Source organism: Ranitomeya imitator, chromosome 8 (genome assembly GCF_032444005.1).
Source record: "Ranitomeya imitator isolate aRanImi1 chromosome 8, aRanImi1.pri, whole genome shotgun sequence".
Lineage (NCBI taxonomy): Eukaryota > Metazoa > Chordata > Amphibia > Anura > Dendrobatidae > Ranitomeya > Ranitomeya imitator.
In genome coordinates, this window is record NC_091289.1 from 15,690,555 (window position 1) to 15,708,271 (window position 17,717).

General features: G+C 43.5%; 1 protein-coding gene across 2 annotated transcripts in view; it reads right to left on the minus strand.

Moving 5' to 3' along the window:
• Nucleotides 1–10,096: 10,096 nt before the first annotated feature.
• LOC138647410 (NUAK family SNF1-like kinase 1) overlaps nt 10,097–17,717 on the minus strand; it is a 31,518-nt gene continuing 23,897 nt past the window's right edge. For both annotated transcript variants that reach the window (XM_069736394.1, XM_069736395.1), the window contains exons 4-7: nt 15,811–15,876; nt 13,416–13,535; nt 12,778–12,910; nt 10,097–11,245 (exon numbers count right to left, since the gene is read on the minus strand). In XM_069736394.1, coding sequence (XP_069592495.1) covers nt 10,284–11,245; nt 12,778–12,910; nt 13,416–13,535; nt 15,811–15,876 — 1,281 coding nt within the window. In that variant the 3' untranslated portion in view covers nt 10,097–10,283. The remainder of the gene's footprint in view (nt 11,246–12,777; nt 12,911–13,415; nt 13,536–15,810; nt 15,877–17,717) is intronic.

Sequence of the window (17,717 nt, forward strand, 5' to 3'; positions counted from 1 at the left end):
GGATACAATTATTTGTAAAATATACATGGGCCTATTTAAAGGGGTTATCCACTACTGGACAAGCCCTCATTAAAGGCTGTGCTACATAAAGTTAAAAAAATCTAAACTGGACTATGTGTTCCCCATAGGTCTCCTGACATAAGCAACATCACTTGTTCGCTAATTAAGGCTAAAGCCTTCACAATTAAGTCAGAGAGGTAGAAACACTGTTTTTACCTCTATACTTACCTCCTGGATTGGGGATGCTCAGCCCTCTGTGTGTGTCCCCCACTGGTCTCCTGAAATAAATATTGTCACATGACTGCTGCAGCAGCCAATGATTGGCTGCAGCGGTCATGTCGCATTGTTTATGGGAGTAGAGAACACAGGGCTGAGACCGGCACTGCTCCTCCGCTCTCAGCCCTGTGTCCTCTGCTCATCTACTTCCATAAACATTGTCACGTCACCGCTGCTTCCAATCAGCAGCCACTGCAGCAGTCACGTGACATTATTTATATGTAGAGACCAGCGGGGGAGACAATTCTGAGAGCAGAGGAGCTGTAGGTACTGTAATTTTTTGGATTATAAGACGCGCTTTTTCCCCCTAATTTTGGAGGAAAATGGGGGGTGTCTTATCTGGAACGGGATCACAGGAGGCAGGGTCTCTGCTGCAGGAAGCCGGCGATGGCAGTAGTGGGGCAAGAAAATGTCTGAGGCAGGAGCGGAGTCCATTGATTTCCCAGCAGTGGGCTTCAAGAAAATGGTCATCGGAGGCATCGCATCTGCAGATTGAGATCTCGGCTCAATGACACCACGTCCTCCCAGCCCGGGGTCCGCAGCATCACCTCACTCCATCCGCCGCTACCGACTTCCTGCAGCAGCGGCCCTACCTCCTATGACCTCGCTCCACCGCCGCCTCCCGGTAAAATCGGACTATAAGACTTACCCCCATTTTATTAAAAACCTTTTTTTTTCCCATTTACACTCCCAAAATTTGGGTTGATTCTTATAGTCCGCAAAATACGGTAAGTACAGAGGTGATAACGGTATTTCTACAGCTCGGATACAATTGTAAAGGCTGCAGCCGATCGATGGCCATGTCATGGTGCTTATGTCAGGAGAGCGGTTGAGGACACAGGGCTGAGAGCGGAAGAACCGCGTCGATCTGGGAGGATCGTAAAGATCTTTTGCTAACGCATGCAGCACCCCAGTAGTGTACAACCCCCTATGACTCAATTTGACCCTATCAAACCTACAAGTATTGAGCATATTTACGCAGATAACACCTTGAATTAGCGTCCTGTCATCGGTTCATGTTTCTCTGATACTGACGCCAGTCCTGAACGAAACCATCTTAGACGACTAAAGTCCTTTTCAGCGTTCCCCACTCATCTCACAAAGTTCTCATTCCCGGAGAACAATTTGCAAAACAAATGTCTTTTTGTTGTGTCTGTGGCATCTAGGATAACCCTCCTCTTTGTTTCTGTAGAAAGATGCAGAAATGACAGATCTAAAATCGAACATACAGCTGCTTCTAATGGCCACGGATGCGATAAAGTTACAGCAAAGCGAGAAGCACTTGGAGTTGTCAGAAAAATGTAAGCAGTTGTCAGATTCCATGCAATCATCGGTAGATAGAATACTTAACGAAATCCGTAAGAACAAACCGGAGCCGGTCTGTGGTATAAAAGACAAAACTACGCAGACCTCCCCCAGATGTGTGCAAGAACATGGCGCACCCCAGCGGAAGGCTACAACCACCGGGCCTTCTCCTTCACCGGCCAATGCCCCCTGCATATGTGGCGCAATTAGCCAGCAGCGAGGAAAGACCCTTGTTAAAGAATCAGAAATGAGAAAAACCCTCGATGTGTCGCCCGCCAGGGATTCTTTAGATGATCTTGGAGCTTCCAGTGATCAAAGAAGACGTAAGAATGCTCTAAGTATGGATGATAAAGCTGTAACACCTGCACGTAATCTCCAGCATTTATGTCAGGATGATAGCGGCACGTCGTTTCACCATGACAACTCACCTAGAAATATAAGTCTGCGTAATGAGAGGGAAAATCCACCAATTATAAGCAGATCTAAAGGCAAAAGTAACAGGACGAAAACATATAAGCGTAGGAGAGGCCTAAAGAAGAATAGAGCGAAGAGTACCACCGGCGCTGACAACCCCAAACAAGCACCTGGCAACGACCCTGTCGAAACCACCCAAGATTGCGTTACGTTTTACTCTCAGAAATGTGGCTCTTTATCTTTAGCTGTCACCCCCGCGCCTCTGAGGAAGGCGCAGAAGAAGAATAGCTTGAAATTTTCACTCCTTAGATCTCAGCACATAATAGAGCGATCTGAAATAAAAGTAGCGAGCGAGGTAGAGAGGAGGAGATCTACCAAACCGGAGAGGGATCTCGGACAATACGAGGCGTCCTCGTGGGACGGCAATAATCCGCATCGTGACGCCGGCTCGGAGTGCGAAGAAGATAAAATGGTCTGGTTCCCATCCTCAAGCCCATTACACAGTGAAAGGTCGACACTTACCGCCCAGAAGAAGGGACAGAAGGATCTTCTCACTTTGTTTTTTGATAGCAGCGACGATAGCGATTAAATGGGAAAAAAAATACAGAGTCAACTTGACTTTGTTTATTCATTTCATAGACTTAAAGGGTTGCCTGGGACTTTAACATTGATGACTTATCCTTTGGATGGGCCATCGATGTCTGATCTGTGGAGATGCGACACCCGTCACCCACGCCAATCAGCTGTTCTCGGTGTCAGCCAGCACTACACAGCTCTTTCGACTGTTTAGTGACCGCAGCCAGGTACTGTCCATCCGCCCCTATTCAAATCTATAGGGCAGTGTTCCCCAACTCCGGTCCTCAAGAGCCACCAACAGGTCATGTTTTCAGGTTTTCTTTAGTATTGCACAGGTGATAATTGCATCACCTGGACAGGCAAGAATTCAATCACCTGTGCAATACTAAGGAAATCCAGAAAACATGACCTGTTGGTGGCTCTCGAGGACCGGAGTTGGGGAACACTGCTATAGGGGGTGGACCTCCAGTACCGGCCGCGGCCACTATTCTGTCAACTGAGCTGTACAGCTCAATAACTGAGACGTTCCGGCCAACACCAGGAACAGCTGATCCGTCGGGATGCCAGGTGTCGCACCCCCACCGATCAGACATTGATGACCTATCCTAAGGATAGGCAATCAATGTTAAAGTTGAAAAGTCCAGGACAAACCCTTTAAAAGGTTATTATAAAGTAAATACAAGCAACTTTGCAGCTTGCTTCTTATTAATAATTATTTTCGTTCCTTGAAACACGGGAGATTTTGAATTCTATAGTTTTCTGCTTGTTGCTTAAGTTACCGGCCACCTCTGCACTTTATCAGCAGTGGCCAATCTCCTAGGAAAAGAACCTGTTTGCAAGATCTTTTTTATAGAGCTTGTAAGTGCTGCTCAGTAGCTGCCTGGATCACAGGATCGGGCCAGCCTCAGTGTTCCTCCGAAGTGGCAGATCATCAGAGACCACACAGCTTGGGCCGGCACGGCTCAGATATACCGCTGGTACAAACTGTCAATCATTCAGGAGCACACCGCTCCCCCGGAATGCAGGAGGCTGGGGAGCAGTGTGCTCCCGAAGACAGAACATGACACAGAAACCTGACAATTCAGTTGCACGGTAATGTTGGGATAACATAAACGTTCATCGCTTTAATTGTAAAGTTTTGCTTGATAGATTAATAAAAGAAAGGCAAAAAAAAAATTGTAATTCTCAGCTTCCTGTATCTTTATAAAAGTATGGCAATTTTCTTTACTTTCTCACATGTTCACCCAGTAATCCCCCTTTCTGGCCCGGGCCGAGAATCTCGTATCTGTAAATAAACGTTCACATTAATTAAAACTTTCTAACCGGAAAGCTGCGCTTGTTACCTATAGCAACCAATCAGAACACACCTTTCATTAAAAAAAATATAAATAAATAAACAGATCCGGTAAAATGACATTGGTTGCTATGGCAACAACAAAAAAGTTTTCATTTTACGCAGTTATGATAAATCCATTCCAATGTCTCCCACGATTCAGATTTATTTATTTTTTCGAAACTGTGAACTTGGATAAAGGTTCAAGTCGAAGCAACGTCTACAGGACGTGTTGTCGGACGGCGCTTATAACAAGGCTGTGTTTGTTGGAGAGGCAGTCTGTTGTACAGCAGATTATACGTCCTGAGTCCTGTTACGTGTACTCAAAGGCAGGAAGTTAGAGATGAGAAAGCCGCCGGTGAGTCCGAGCATTGCGTTGCGATCCCCGTCCGAGTTATCTGACTCTACCCTAAAAGGCCCAAACACGTAGATCAGAAACTTGTGTGGTGTTAAAGACCCCATACACATCAGATGGAAGACAGACAACTATGCCGATCCTGGTGGGACCAGAGGACCATCTAATATACAGTATAAGGGGGTCTCCTGACTTTTTCCCTGGGGAAAAGAAGAAATTAAACAGCTGATCCTTTTGTAATCCTCTGCCAGACTTCTCTCTCCCCATTAAAAATCACAGAAATTCCGAGTGGTCTTGTACGAGGAAGTCGGGAGATCTAGCCACCTACGGAGTGTTATCTTGTGTGTATGGCCGGGTGTCAAGAAAGCACAGAACTCGTCTTATCTCACCCACCGAGGCTTTACAACCAATAAAGTAAAAATAAATATCTATTTCTGTAGATTTTAATGGGCCACAAAAACATCCCATATAACTAGGGAGAGGCGCTGATATCTCCGCTGCGCTTTTATATCGCTGTCTGTATTTTAAGAGGCTTTTTATTCCTATTTTTTTTTTTATAATAACACTAAATTCCACAGTTCGGTATTTTTAGGTCTCGTGTACTATAAATACATAGGATGAAAAATCACTAACGTTCCAGGACATATTGTAAAAATGCCGTGTAGGATTCACGCATTCCTCCTTGTGGAGGTAGATTAGGATTGATGCGTGGAAAATTATCTAACGTGACGGTATTATGTACGGTGATCAGAGACGCGTCTGCGGAACGTTGCGATGGAAAATGCATAGATTACAAATACTGAAGTTCATGTACTTAAAAGGGCAATCAGGGAAAAACTAATATAATTGTTCTTTATAGGTTTATTATTTTTTCCTGCTGCAGAATGAGTTAACTAAGAATCCTTCAGCGAGCTCATCTTGATCAGGAGTTTGTAACTCTTTTATCTGGGCTGAATTATGACCCCATCAAATTTGAGTTGAACTTTGATGCGGTGATCAATCAGCTGAGAGGAGAAGACAGGTAAAATAGATACAAGCTCACTGTTGGAGTCTTAGTTTACTCATTCCACAGCCAACAATGTCAAAATTGGCACATGTAAGCACTTAGCTATAAGGCTATGTGCACACGTTGCTGTTTTTTCGCGGTTTTTCCCGATAAAAACGCTATAAAACCGCAAAAAAACGCAAACAATAAGCATCTCATCATTTAGAATGAATTCCGCTTGTTTTGTGCACATGATGTGTTTTTTTCCGCGAAAAAAACACATCGCGGTAAAAAACGCGTTGTTTTTTTTTGCGTATTTCCCACTACAAAATGCATTGGGAAATGTCCGGAAAAAAACGCACCAAAACCGAGGCAAAACCGCGGCAAAAACGCATGCAGATTTCTTGCAGATTTCTTGCAGAAAATGTCCGGTTTTTCTCAGGAATTTTCTGCGAGAAATCCTGAACGTGTGCACATAGTCGAAGGCTACATTTACACCATTTTTTTTCCCCCAGTAAAATTATAAAGTAGATCTGCTCCAAAATCAGCATCAATAATCCCTACAAATAAGCTTTGAGTATACCTCCTGGTTTTTTTTTTTTTTCAATGAAAAATCCACCTCTTTCAGATGGGCACTTCAAATGAAGCTAAGACTGTGTTCTCACAGTGTTTTTGTTTGTTTTTTTACATTAATTTTTTAGGGTGAAAAATCCACATCTAAAAAAAAAAAGTTTTTAAAAGGCACGTCGTTTTTGGCGAAGTTTTTTTTTTTTTGCGTTGTTTTGATACAGTCTTCGCCATTATTTTTCAGTGAGGATTTTGGTGCATTTTTAACTATAATATAGGGTGTAGAAATAGGATGTGTCTTTGATACCTTTCTGTTGCAAAAAGCTCAACACCCCCTTAACCCCAAAAGTAAAACCTACAAAAAATACAGGAAAAAACATGCATTTTACACTGCGGAAGCGAGTGTGCGAAACGCGCGTTGGGGTTCTCTATCCCACGTCCAGGAGCAGGTTGGTTCATGTGTGCCTTTCATTTTCCTTCACTACCTCTGGCCTCATGTTTTCTTTGCATATATCTATTAGGCTACGTTCACATCAGCGTTGCGCGCCGGTGCGTCGGCGACGCAACGGCGACGCAACGCGCGACGCACCAAAAACGCGCGCAAAAACTCTGCGTTTTGCGACGCGTGCGTCGTTTTTTGACGAAAATCGGACGCACGAAAAATTCAACTTGTTGCATTTTCTTGCGTCCGACGCTAGCGTCGGAAACGACGCACGTGTCGAAAAACGCTAACAAAAAAACGCACGCGTCCCCTATGTTAAACATAGGGGCGCGTCGCCGCTGCATCGCCGACGCAACAGCGACGCACATTAGCGTAACGCTAATGTGAACGTAGCCTTAGGATTCTCTCCTGTTTTTCTATGTGTCACTCTGCAATTAATTAGCTAGCCTATGGCAGCTTATGGTACTTACTGATCTTATTAATTTGTCAGGGGTTATTATTCCCCTATAATTTATTGCAGTTTTTGTACGTTGCACTTTATTATATAATTCAGTTAGCCAGATTTGCTCTATTTGCATTGGTTTTTGTATGTTTCATTAAACCATTTATTTGGCTTTATTTGTTGGGGTCATATATATTGGACTACTGGCACTTTGCACCTTACATTTATTGTACCAACTATTTAGGATCAGTATATACAGTATTATTGATTATTCTTTATAACGATTATACGGGTGTAAATATGCTCCTTACAAATTAATTACTCATTGGAACAACGTATGTGGTCTTATTGTGGAGCTATATTTATTACACTGTTGGCACTGTGCACTTTACCCTTTATTTGTCTGGTTATTAGTGTTTGATTTGTTACCATGGACTTCTAGCCTATATACTTAATTCTGTTATCTCTTATATTTATCATATGAAGGAATTCCAAGATTATCGATTTATGCATGTAGTATATTTACATTGTTAAGTGGCTATTCTAATTAATCCTGCGACATCTTTCTCCTGTACGTGGCACTAGTGTGTTGCCTGTTTATCTTACCGATTGTGTCCCTTATTTGTGTGTCCCTAATTATTGATTATTTATGATTGTTACCTGATCATTTTTTTAGACTATTTCTAATAAACGTACAAACATTTTTAGCTCAAGTGTCCATTTTCTTTTGGGTTTTCTGTGAATTTTGCATGGCGGAGCTTATGTATTGCTCGTGCGGTTCGTTGCTTTACTGTATATAGAGGTGTTATCAGTCATTGTACAGGAGGAGGAGGTGAGCTGTGACATCACCTATTGTGAATGGTGGATCCTGTGTTATCTACTGTATATAGAGGTGTTATCAGTCATTGTACAGGAGGAGGAGGTGAGCTGTGACATCACCTATTGTGAATGGGGATCCTGTGTTATCTACTTTATATAGAGGTGTTATCAGTTATTGTACAGAACGAGGAGGTGAGCTGTGACATCGCCTATTGTGAATGGTGGATCTTGTGTTATCTACTGTATATAGAGGTGTTATCAGTCATTGTACAGGAGGAGGAGGTGAGCTGTGACATCACCTATTGTGAATGGTGGGTCTTGTGTTATCTACTGTATATAGAGGTGCTATCAGTCATTGTACAGGAGGAGGAGGTGAGCTGTGACATCACCTATTGTGAATGGTGGGTCTTGTGTTATCTACTGTATATAGAGGTGCTATCAGTCATTGTACAGGAGGAGGAGGTGAGCTGTGACATCACCTATTGTGAATGGTGGGTCTTGTGTTATCTACTGTATATAGAGGTGTTATCAGTCATTGTAGAGGAGGAGGAGGTGAGCTGTGACATCACCTATTGTGAATGGTGGATCCTGTGTTATCCACTGTATATAGAGGTGATATCAGTCATTGTACAGGAGGAGGAGGTGAGCTGTGACATCCCCTATTGTGTATAGTGGATCCTGTGTTATCTTCTGTATATAGAGGTGTTATCAGTCATTGTACAGGAGGAGGAGGTGAGCTATGACATCGACTATTGTGAATGGTGGATCCTGTGTTATCTACTGTATACAGAGGTGTTATCAGTCATTGTACAGGAGGAGGAGGTGAGCTGTGACATCACCTATTGTGAATGGTGGATCCTGTGTTATCTACTGTATATAGAGGTGTTATCAGTCATTGTACAGGAGGAGGTGAGCTGTGACATCACCTATTGTGAATGGTGGATCCTGTGTTATCTACTGTATATAGAGGTGTTATCAGTCATTGTACAGGAGGAGGAGGTGAGCTGTGACATCACCTATTGTGAATGGTGGATCCTGTGTTATCTACTGTATATAGAGGTGTTATCAGTCATTGTACAGGAGGAGGTGAGCTGTGACATCACCTATTGTGAATGGTGGATCCTGTGTTATCTACTGTATATAGAGGTGTTATCAGTCATTGTATCGGAGGGGGAGGAAGTCTTTTATACATTAAAGGAACAATGAGTCTAATATCAGTCTTGGTAAATAGCATGAAAATTGATTTTTTTTATATAGATAATGACATGAAAAATGTAAAAAAAACATTGTAAAATGGACAATTAACATAAAAACCTGGTTTCTATAATTGTGTCAAGAAAATTTAAACTAAAACTTTAAAAGTAAAACTTTTGGTAAAATGAATAAATTGTATTAAACTTAAAATAGATCAGGGCCTAAGGGGCAGACGCGGCACAGGGGTTTCCCTTGTGGCTTCCTATGGATTCCTGTGCTCTCCCCCTCTGGACTGTTCCTTTAAGGTGGTCTATGTAACAACACTGGATAATGCCTCTTTGTATTGTGTTTATAGTGACAAATTCATGGGATTCCTTACATTCTTTCCTCGGTCACTAATTGCCACCACCATTGTCAGAGTTAATTAAAACTTAGCCAAGAATTTCCTGTGTTTGGGCAAAGCAAAAACTAAAAAAGCAGCTCGACCTTGAACAACATGTTATTTTACTTTTTGAAAAATATGTTGAGCAAATTTGCAAAAAGAAAAACAAAATTTATCTTTGTTTTCCCTTTTTGTTCATTCACCTCCAAAAGATGATTTCAATATTCTGGCAACAAGAGATCAGCAGAATTATGAATGCAGCTCTGAAGTATAACACCATGGAAAACCATTGATTCATATCTTGTTTTTACACCACAGTTTCTTTAGAGCGCGTCCCACAGAGAATTTAGAGCATATCCTGTAGATTTTCAGCATGCAAATATGCAGTGGATTTGCATGCAGAAAATCCGCTGCTTATTACACAACGTTGTGCATGAGAATTCCCCAAATCTGCACCTTTTTCTGCAATGAAATCTGCATTTGTTATTGCAGATTTGACTGCAGTTTTTCCGCTGCTGAATGGTTATTTTCCCAATGGACCTAACATGGTGGAAACAGCAGCTGTTTTACTGGGCCGGAGTCCAGAAAGTCTCTATGAACAAGGCGGACGCTGGTGCCATTAATTCTATTTAATCAAGGTAATGCCGTCTTGTTTTCCTTTCGCTTCCATATAAAGAGACATTGTTTTATAAATTCGTCTGAAGACAGAACGAAGTGGATCTCAATCCGGCTATTTATATAAACCTTTCTCCGAAGGAACGCTCCGACATTTCCATATTTTGTTAAGCAATTTCCTCCCGCTTTGGAAAAAGTACTGTGGTATCTGCAAACATATTTTTACTGAGCGTAGGTATAAAAGCTATCCGCATCCTGGGCTTTTCGTAATTGTATCTGTCACCACTAGGGGGAGTACATGAGCTTACCATAGAGTAAGGGTATCGATCAGAGTGATCGACTCATCCAGACTTCTCACCCATCAGCCTCCAATAATTAAGACAACGCAAAGTGAAAATTTACCATATTCTTCACTTACAAAATCCAACTAAATGCAACGTACAGCACAAAAACAATCCACTAATAAAATACAGCCGTCATATTTACAACCTAGTCTTTGTTTTTCAAGATTCAGAACATGTGCAAACGGAAAATTCTCACAGTTTTTCAGTACAAGTAACGAAAGAAGAAGCTGTCCGTTATAGTTTATGGTCTCGATCCCTAAGAGTCTCTATGGATTTGTTGGTCAACGCGTCTTCTTCTTCGGAACTGTAGAAATTATTCCTCGAATTATAGGTGAAAAATTGAGATTTTGTATCGGAAGTCACATCGAGAAGGTCGAAAGAATCGCTGGAGAGAAAACTGTCGTCGCTGATGACGCTCGACGGACGACTCGGACTCTTCGCAGGGTTTTTGTTATTTATGACGAGGTCTTCCATGGAGTCTGAAAGCCGTAGAGCCGAGCAGTCCGCGGGAAGGTCCAAGCTGGCGGAGAAGCGTCCATTCTTTTTTAGAATGCCTTTTTTTCTTTTCGAGTGCTTGTCGGCCTTGGCCTTTTCTTCCGGTACTGTTAGATAGGTTTTCTGGATTTCTGTCGGCGTCAACCTCTCCGGGGAAGAAGAATAACCCGATTCCCGCTCGCATGTTTTTTTCAGGATCCCTTTCTTCGGCATGTTGAAAGTGCATTCGGTATTAACTGTCTTGTGCGACTCGTAGGCGGACGCAGTTTGCGTTTCTCCGTTGAGCTCCAAGCGGTTCTCAGACTGGTTTTCCGAGAAAGTAGAGTTTAGAAAAGAACTGTCAAAACTGCTCCTTTTCTTCAAGATCCCTTTTGGTTTTTGCCTGGGAACAGTAAGTTCAGGCTCCTGCTGAGAGTGATTAATGTCATTCTCCTTTTTCGACTTCCTCAGACAGACTTCATATTCGTCATCCTCCCATTGCTGGGCTTTGCCGTGTTCTTTCTGAGTCGCTTTGAAACTCGCCGTGTTCTGACACTCAATGTACCGAGCCAACAGTGGAGACCGACATTCGGGCACCAGGTCACAGTCGCAGACCACCATGTCGTAGCCCCAATTAACCCACCAGTGATTGGCAATGTCTTCAATCGTAGCTCTCCTGCCTGGATTAACCGTCAGCATCCAGTCGATCAGTCCGCAGGCTCCTGTATAGAGAGGACAGTCGTTATTGCCGATTACTTCAATCACAATCTAATTAAACAACCAATATCATAAATGGCGGCAGATATCCCGAAGAGATCTTATACAATTCCTTGATTACAAAGTCCTAAATTTCTGAAATACAAAAAAAACCATTAATTGTTCTAATTTAAAGGAAAACTCCAGATAAAACATATAGTTTCCTGCCTAGAGAGGGTGGAGCATGACACGTGGATTCTTGACTTCCTGTGTCATGCTCCACCCCTTTAGGTCTTACACTTGAAATAACATAGGTAATTTTAAAGGAACTGTCCCTTAAAGTTGTACTCTTGAGTTTGAAAGTTATCACCAATCCATGGGATAAAGGATAACTTTACTATCGCCGGGGTTCCGATCACCAAGGCAACCTGGGGATTCCGAGGACAGGAATGGAATGGAATGGTGGTCGATCGTGTGTGCTGCCACTCCACTCGCTCTTAATGGAAGTGCCGAAGATTGCCGACAGCAGCACACTTCCATTCTAATTATCGTAGCAGTGGTATGCATGATCCACCTCCGCTTTGGTTCTCGGGATCGCTGGGACCCCCAACGATTGGAAAGTTATACCCCATCCTATGGATAGGGGGTGACTTTCAAACTTGAAACTACCACTTTAAACATTGCTTATCTTCTGAAAGGAGCAATAGTGAGCATGATAGACCTCCGCACTGGTTCTTGGGATCACCAGAGACCCCCATCAATCGGAAAGCTATCCCCCATCCTATGACTTTCAAACTTGAGAATACCTCTTTCAACGATTCTTATCTCCTATCTACAGGATAACTGATAGATCTATAGTCACTGGAGATCCCCATCCACCTGAGCATATAAGGTCCTAAATCCCCCTGTGAATGGAGCAGTGGTGAGTATGTGTGACCTATAGGCAGTAAACAGGCAATGGTCGCACATGCTCACTACAACACCATTCACATAAGGAATTTTAGGACCCCTAGTCTTATGCTTGATGGGGGTTTCCAAAGCTCGGACCCCAGAATTTACACAATTATTACCAATTCTGTAGATAGGTAATACATCTATTGTTTATGGAAAAAACCCTCTAAAGATTATCCAAGCATGGTCCTAATTATGTCATGATCTTGGAACTAGGGTGTGTTTTCTGTCATATTCTAGGACCCAATCATCAGAGTGATATAGTTCCGGGACCTTACAAATCATCATGTTGGTGCCTCTTAGAGGGCTATGCTTTAGGCACTCATGCATCCGTTTGTCACGATTATTGGAGAAGACCACCTGTGATTAGCTGTAATCTGTGTTTCATTTTCCTGCAGTGCCTCCACAGGAGACATGGAGTATTACACACATTTCTATTGAAATCATATAATAAGTGGGCGTGCTAAGTCCTCCAGAGAAACAGAGATGCTCTAAATGGCGCTAAAGAAATTAAATTTATTATTGTGAACCATTTGACCAATTTTTAGACTTAATTCAATATTTTATAACCGTGACGAGAGAACGATAGTAAACGTCTTACACCGACCTGACAGATGAGGAGGCTGTCTGTACAGCCCACTGCCAATCTGTTCTGCCAGAGTCTTGTAATTGCTGTCATCAAATGGCATGCTCCCATAGATCAGAGCATAAAGCAGCACCCCGAGGGCCCAGCAATCAACCTGCGGAGGGAAAAAAAAATCAGATACTATAGTCGGTACTAGAACAATGTGGATAACTCAATTCTAAAGCCGGAGCCTGATATTACAAGAAAATTAATCGTTATGGTATTACTTGGCAAAGCCGCATAACTTAACGTGACTGTAACGATGCACCGACGCAGCTAGAACTGGTGGATCGTTCGGTCCGTACATCAACATATTCGTCACGCTTTGCAGCAATGTTGAAAATGAATGCAATAATCAGCATGTGTTTTATTTCTTCACAGCGCCTCCGCAGGGGGAGTGTGGAATTACACTGTCTTTAATGATATCAATCGCCTTTCCTATATTCTTGAGATGCTCTTTGTAGCCATACATTTATACATGATGATCAGTGACCAGTGAACATGCTGGGATAAGGTGTTATCTGAGCATGCTCGGGTGCTAACCGAATATCTTTGACATGCTCGAATAATATTTGAGTCCCCGCGGCTGCATGTCACCTTGAGAAAGGAAAGGTATTTACCTCTGGTCCCCGGTATGGAAGACCCTTGACAATCTCCGGAGACGCATACAGCGGACTGCCACAGTACGTTTCCAAGACCTGGTTCTTGTGATACAGATTTGAGAGTCCAAAATCTGCAAGCTTAAAAACAGGGAAAAAAAATGTAAATCCATTAATTTAAAACTTTAAAAAAAATTGGAAAATTTGCACTGAAACCAAAAATGATTTAGAAAAACATGGCGCCACACCTCTTCACAGGTTGCATTTGGTATTGCAGCTCAATTAAAAATTAAATGGATAGAGCTGAGCTGCAATACCACAGACCACCAGTTCAAAGTGTGGCGCTGTTTTTTTTTTTTTTTAAAGATGTAACATACAATGGTAGTATAGGTTAGCAGCAGGAAACGGAGAGTTTATACAGCACGAATGCTTATGACAATGTCAGAGCGACAATAACAAGACTAAGAGACGGGAGAATACACAAAGGATCCGGATTGTTTCCTGGAAAGAGCAATTCCAGGAATGAGAGTGCGTCCTGCGATATGTCGGGAAGGGAACGGATCGCTAAAGACAGAGCCAATTAAACGATTTTTTTTTTAATCCTGTGCTATAGTAAAACACAGACATTCCCGTCATTCTTGTGCGCGGCGTTAAACCTGCCGCACCGTCCATAAAAGGCGCGTACACCAGCAGGATGTTAGTCAGGGGCAGCTTCAGCTTATTTTTAGCCGCCCCGTGAATATTTCAGCTATTTCTTCCTGGTTGCACTTTTTTTTTTTTGGATACGCACTAAATAGGTTAATTTTTTGGCTCCGGGCGGTTACTTCGTTCCCACAATTTATCACTGCTAATGGAGCACATGGTCGTTAGGCGGCTGGCAGGGAGTCGGATCAGGGTCCATTAGCATTCCCGGCTTCTTATAAGTGATTGTCGCGTCTGGAGGATGGGAGATTGTGAAGTTTTGGCAGAAGTAATGCTTTAATGGGGGAGGTTATAGGGTCTCCTTGGTTCCTACCAGGCCTTAATACTTTGTGCAGGACTGGATGGAGGTTGGTAGGGACCCCCCCATCACATCTCGGGGGTCGCACACTTTACTTGACTCTCATATTAAAAAAAATGGAAGGTGGGTGGTGGAAGCCCCTAAAACACGTGCCCCCCACTATAATCCACTTCTGTTTATACCTACCTACTACCGAGCTGTCTAGTCTAGGGGCCCCTGGAGAGAGGGGGGCCTTCAGTAGATATTAAAGGGTTAGTCCCCTTATTAAAAATTTTAAGTGGAGGGACCCCGAGAGCCTCTGAAATGCCTCGTTGGAATGGAACAGTGGGGGCACAATCACAACACTGCACCATTTATTCTGCATGGTGGCACCCGAAAAAGCCGAGGGCTGTACTTGGCGATCTCTGGCAATGAAGGGCTGAGGTGCACATGAACGGCCACCGCTCCATTCCAAAAAGGCATTTCAAAGCCCATTTGTTGGGATCGGTAGGATCCTACCCGTCGGACCCCCAACTATCCTTTGGATGGGAAGGGATTCCCACCACCATGGTGCGGCATCCACTTGATTACTCCAAATTTTGCCACCCAGGACGGAAGGACCTGGTGTGGTTTTTTTTCCCCCTTATGACCATAACACCAATTCTCTACCCCACATTTTCCAAAAATTCAAGTAGGAGTGCTGTATCTCATCACTTGTAGGTGGAGATGAGCAAAAAGATTCGTACTACCCCGGGCGGTCCGGCGTCCCCTTTTGAACTCTGAGCCAACTGTGCCTGGCCAGAGCAAATTTCCTCGGCCGGTACTCGAATCCTGGGTGTCTCTTTTGATTACTAGACACCAATGATGTCGTGTTACGACGTTGCATGAGGCTAATATGCCACCATGACGTCGTGGGGGCCTAGTAAGGGCAAGCGAGACCCAAGACACTGGCATTTGAGTGGCGGACAAGGAGGTTTCCACAGCTCAAGTCCAGTTGGCCGAGTACAAAAGTGGACCCCGGACCAGGTAATATGAATCTTTTTGCTCAACTGTACCTATAAGTGGGGAGAAACCGTACTCCTACCGGCATTATTGGGAAAACGTGGGGTAGAGAACTGGTGTAATGGTCATAAGGGGGAAAAAAAAAAACACACCAGGCCCTTCTGTCCTGGGTGGCAAAATTTGGCACCACAATGGGGACCAATTTTGATATTTGCTATGCCATCATCAATGCTATAAAGAGCACCAACGCTCCCCCCCAAAAGTCTCCGGTCAATGGCTCATCTCCTAGTGACTACACCTATCTGTGTGTAGGAAAGTTGGGTGACCATCGATCAGATCAGTGCCGACTGGAAAGTTTTCCGTTTCGGCACAATTAGACGACCTGGTTCTCGTGAATTTAGTTTTTCAAAAAAGTTTTCTATTTCCCCTTCTTACCTTTACGTTCAGGTTTTCATCCAGGAGGATGTTCTCCAGCTTGATGTCTCTGTGCACAATTCCATTCTGAAAATAATGTTATAAAAAAACAGAATTAGTAAAAAATTTCATCTTCAGATAGTTTTCATCAGGTGATCGGTGATGAATTAAAAAATATTTTCTGGACTATTAGCGAGTCAATTTATTCCAGAAACAACGCCATACTTGTCCACGGATTATCTCCAGTACGGCAGATCGGTTCTTGAGCTGAAATACCACCGACAACCTGTGGACAGGGGTGGCGCTGTTTTGGAAAAAGTCAGCCATGTTTTTCTAATAAAAAAAAAACGGGCTCTAGAAACATAAAATGTCTGTAAGTGTAAAGTGTGCCTGGCTAAAAACTCACACCAGTGAATTAAATTAAACCGTCCGATCGCTGGGACCTATAGTGAACTGGACAGTGGGACTCTACAGTTAATGGAGCAACGGTCATGTATTGTCTATGGGACTCAGTCCTATAGAATGGGTGGAGCGGGGTGCGCATGCGCGGCAAGTGCTCCATTCTAATGGGGGACGCCTGAGTTCTCAGGATAGATGACAGTGACCCCTTGTCACTCCCATACACAATGAATAAGCTTCAGAGCTGCAATCTTAGGTTCGGTGAGACCGACTCGTTGTCAATGCTTATGGCGAGGGTGGGCATGTGCAACCATCACTCCATTCTAAGCCCTGTATTCGGAGTTGGTGTGAGTGACTCTATCACTCCTATAGAAAATAAATGAACTTTACAGCCACATTATTCAGTTCTGTGGGGATAACGCTCCGTCAGTCCCACAGTCAATGAATGGTGCTGTGGTGTGCATGCGCAACCATCACTTCGTTCATAGGGTATCCAGAGTCTTGTTCTGTTGATAGGTGGGAGGGTCTCTCTGTCACTCCCATAGACAATGAATAGACGTCAGAGCCATGTTCTTGAGATCAGAGAGAGTGACAGTCCCATAGTGAATGAAGTGAATGAATGAAGCGGTGATGAACATAACTGAACGGTGGTTCACATGCGCGACCATAACTCCATTCAAATGGGGTTTCCAGAGCACTGTTTTTAGGATAAAGGAAATGACCCTCCACTATTCCCATAGACAATGAATGGACGTCAGAGCCATGTTCTTGGGATCGGAGAGTGTGACAGTCCCAAAGCGAGTGAATGGAGCGGTGGCGCACATAACTGAGCGGTGGTGCACATGCACGACCGTAACTCCATTAAAATGGGGTTACCAGAGCACTGTTCTCAGGATAAAGGAAATTAATCTTCCCGTAGACAATGACTGGACCCCATTCTTAGGATCGGTGGGATTGACTCTCCGCTATTCCCACTGGAGCTTGAACATTCCTCCAATGAAATTCACGTTTCCAGGTCCCCAGATTGGTGGGGGCCCAAATGGTCGGACTTCAGGAGATCAGACATTTTCATGCTTTAAGCATGAACATTGATTTGTTCCCGTTATTACGTGCGGCTGTTCCATAGTAGGTTATAATCAGTGTCGGACGATTAATGATCAGTGTCAGACATTTTATTATTTCCAGCGGTCACAGCCAGCAGTAGTAACGTCCTGATTGAAAGGAGAAGAAGCCGAAATTAAGAGCATCTCTCTGGAGATAAAACCCAGAAACTAAAGTAATGTTTCCCTAGACTGCGCAGACGGGAGCAGGCAGGGGCGCGATGGGGAGAGAGACAATAAATGTAGCAGAGCTTGATAAGTCCTTGTTGGTCTGAGATCACTGCTACTCTGCTCTGTCCCTCCACCATGCTTTACAGTGCAGCGCAGTCTGTGCAGATTGGCTTCGGACTATGGGCACAAGCTCACCAGGACTCGTATACATTATGGAAAGGACAGAACTATTACAAAGTTGTGATTGGAGTCGGGAGA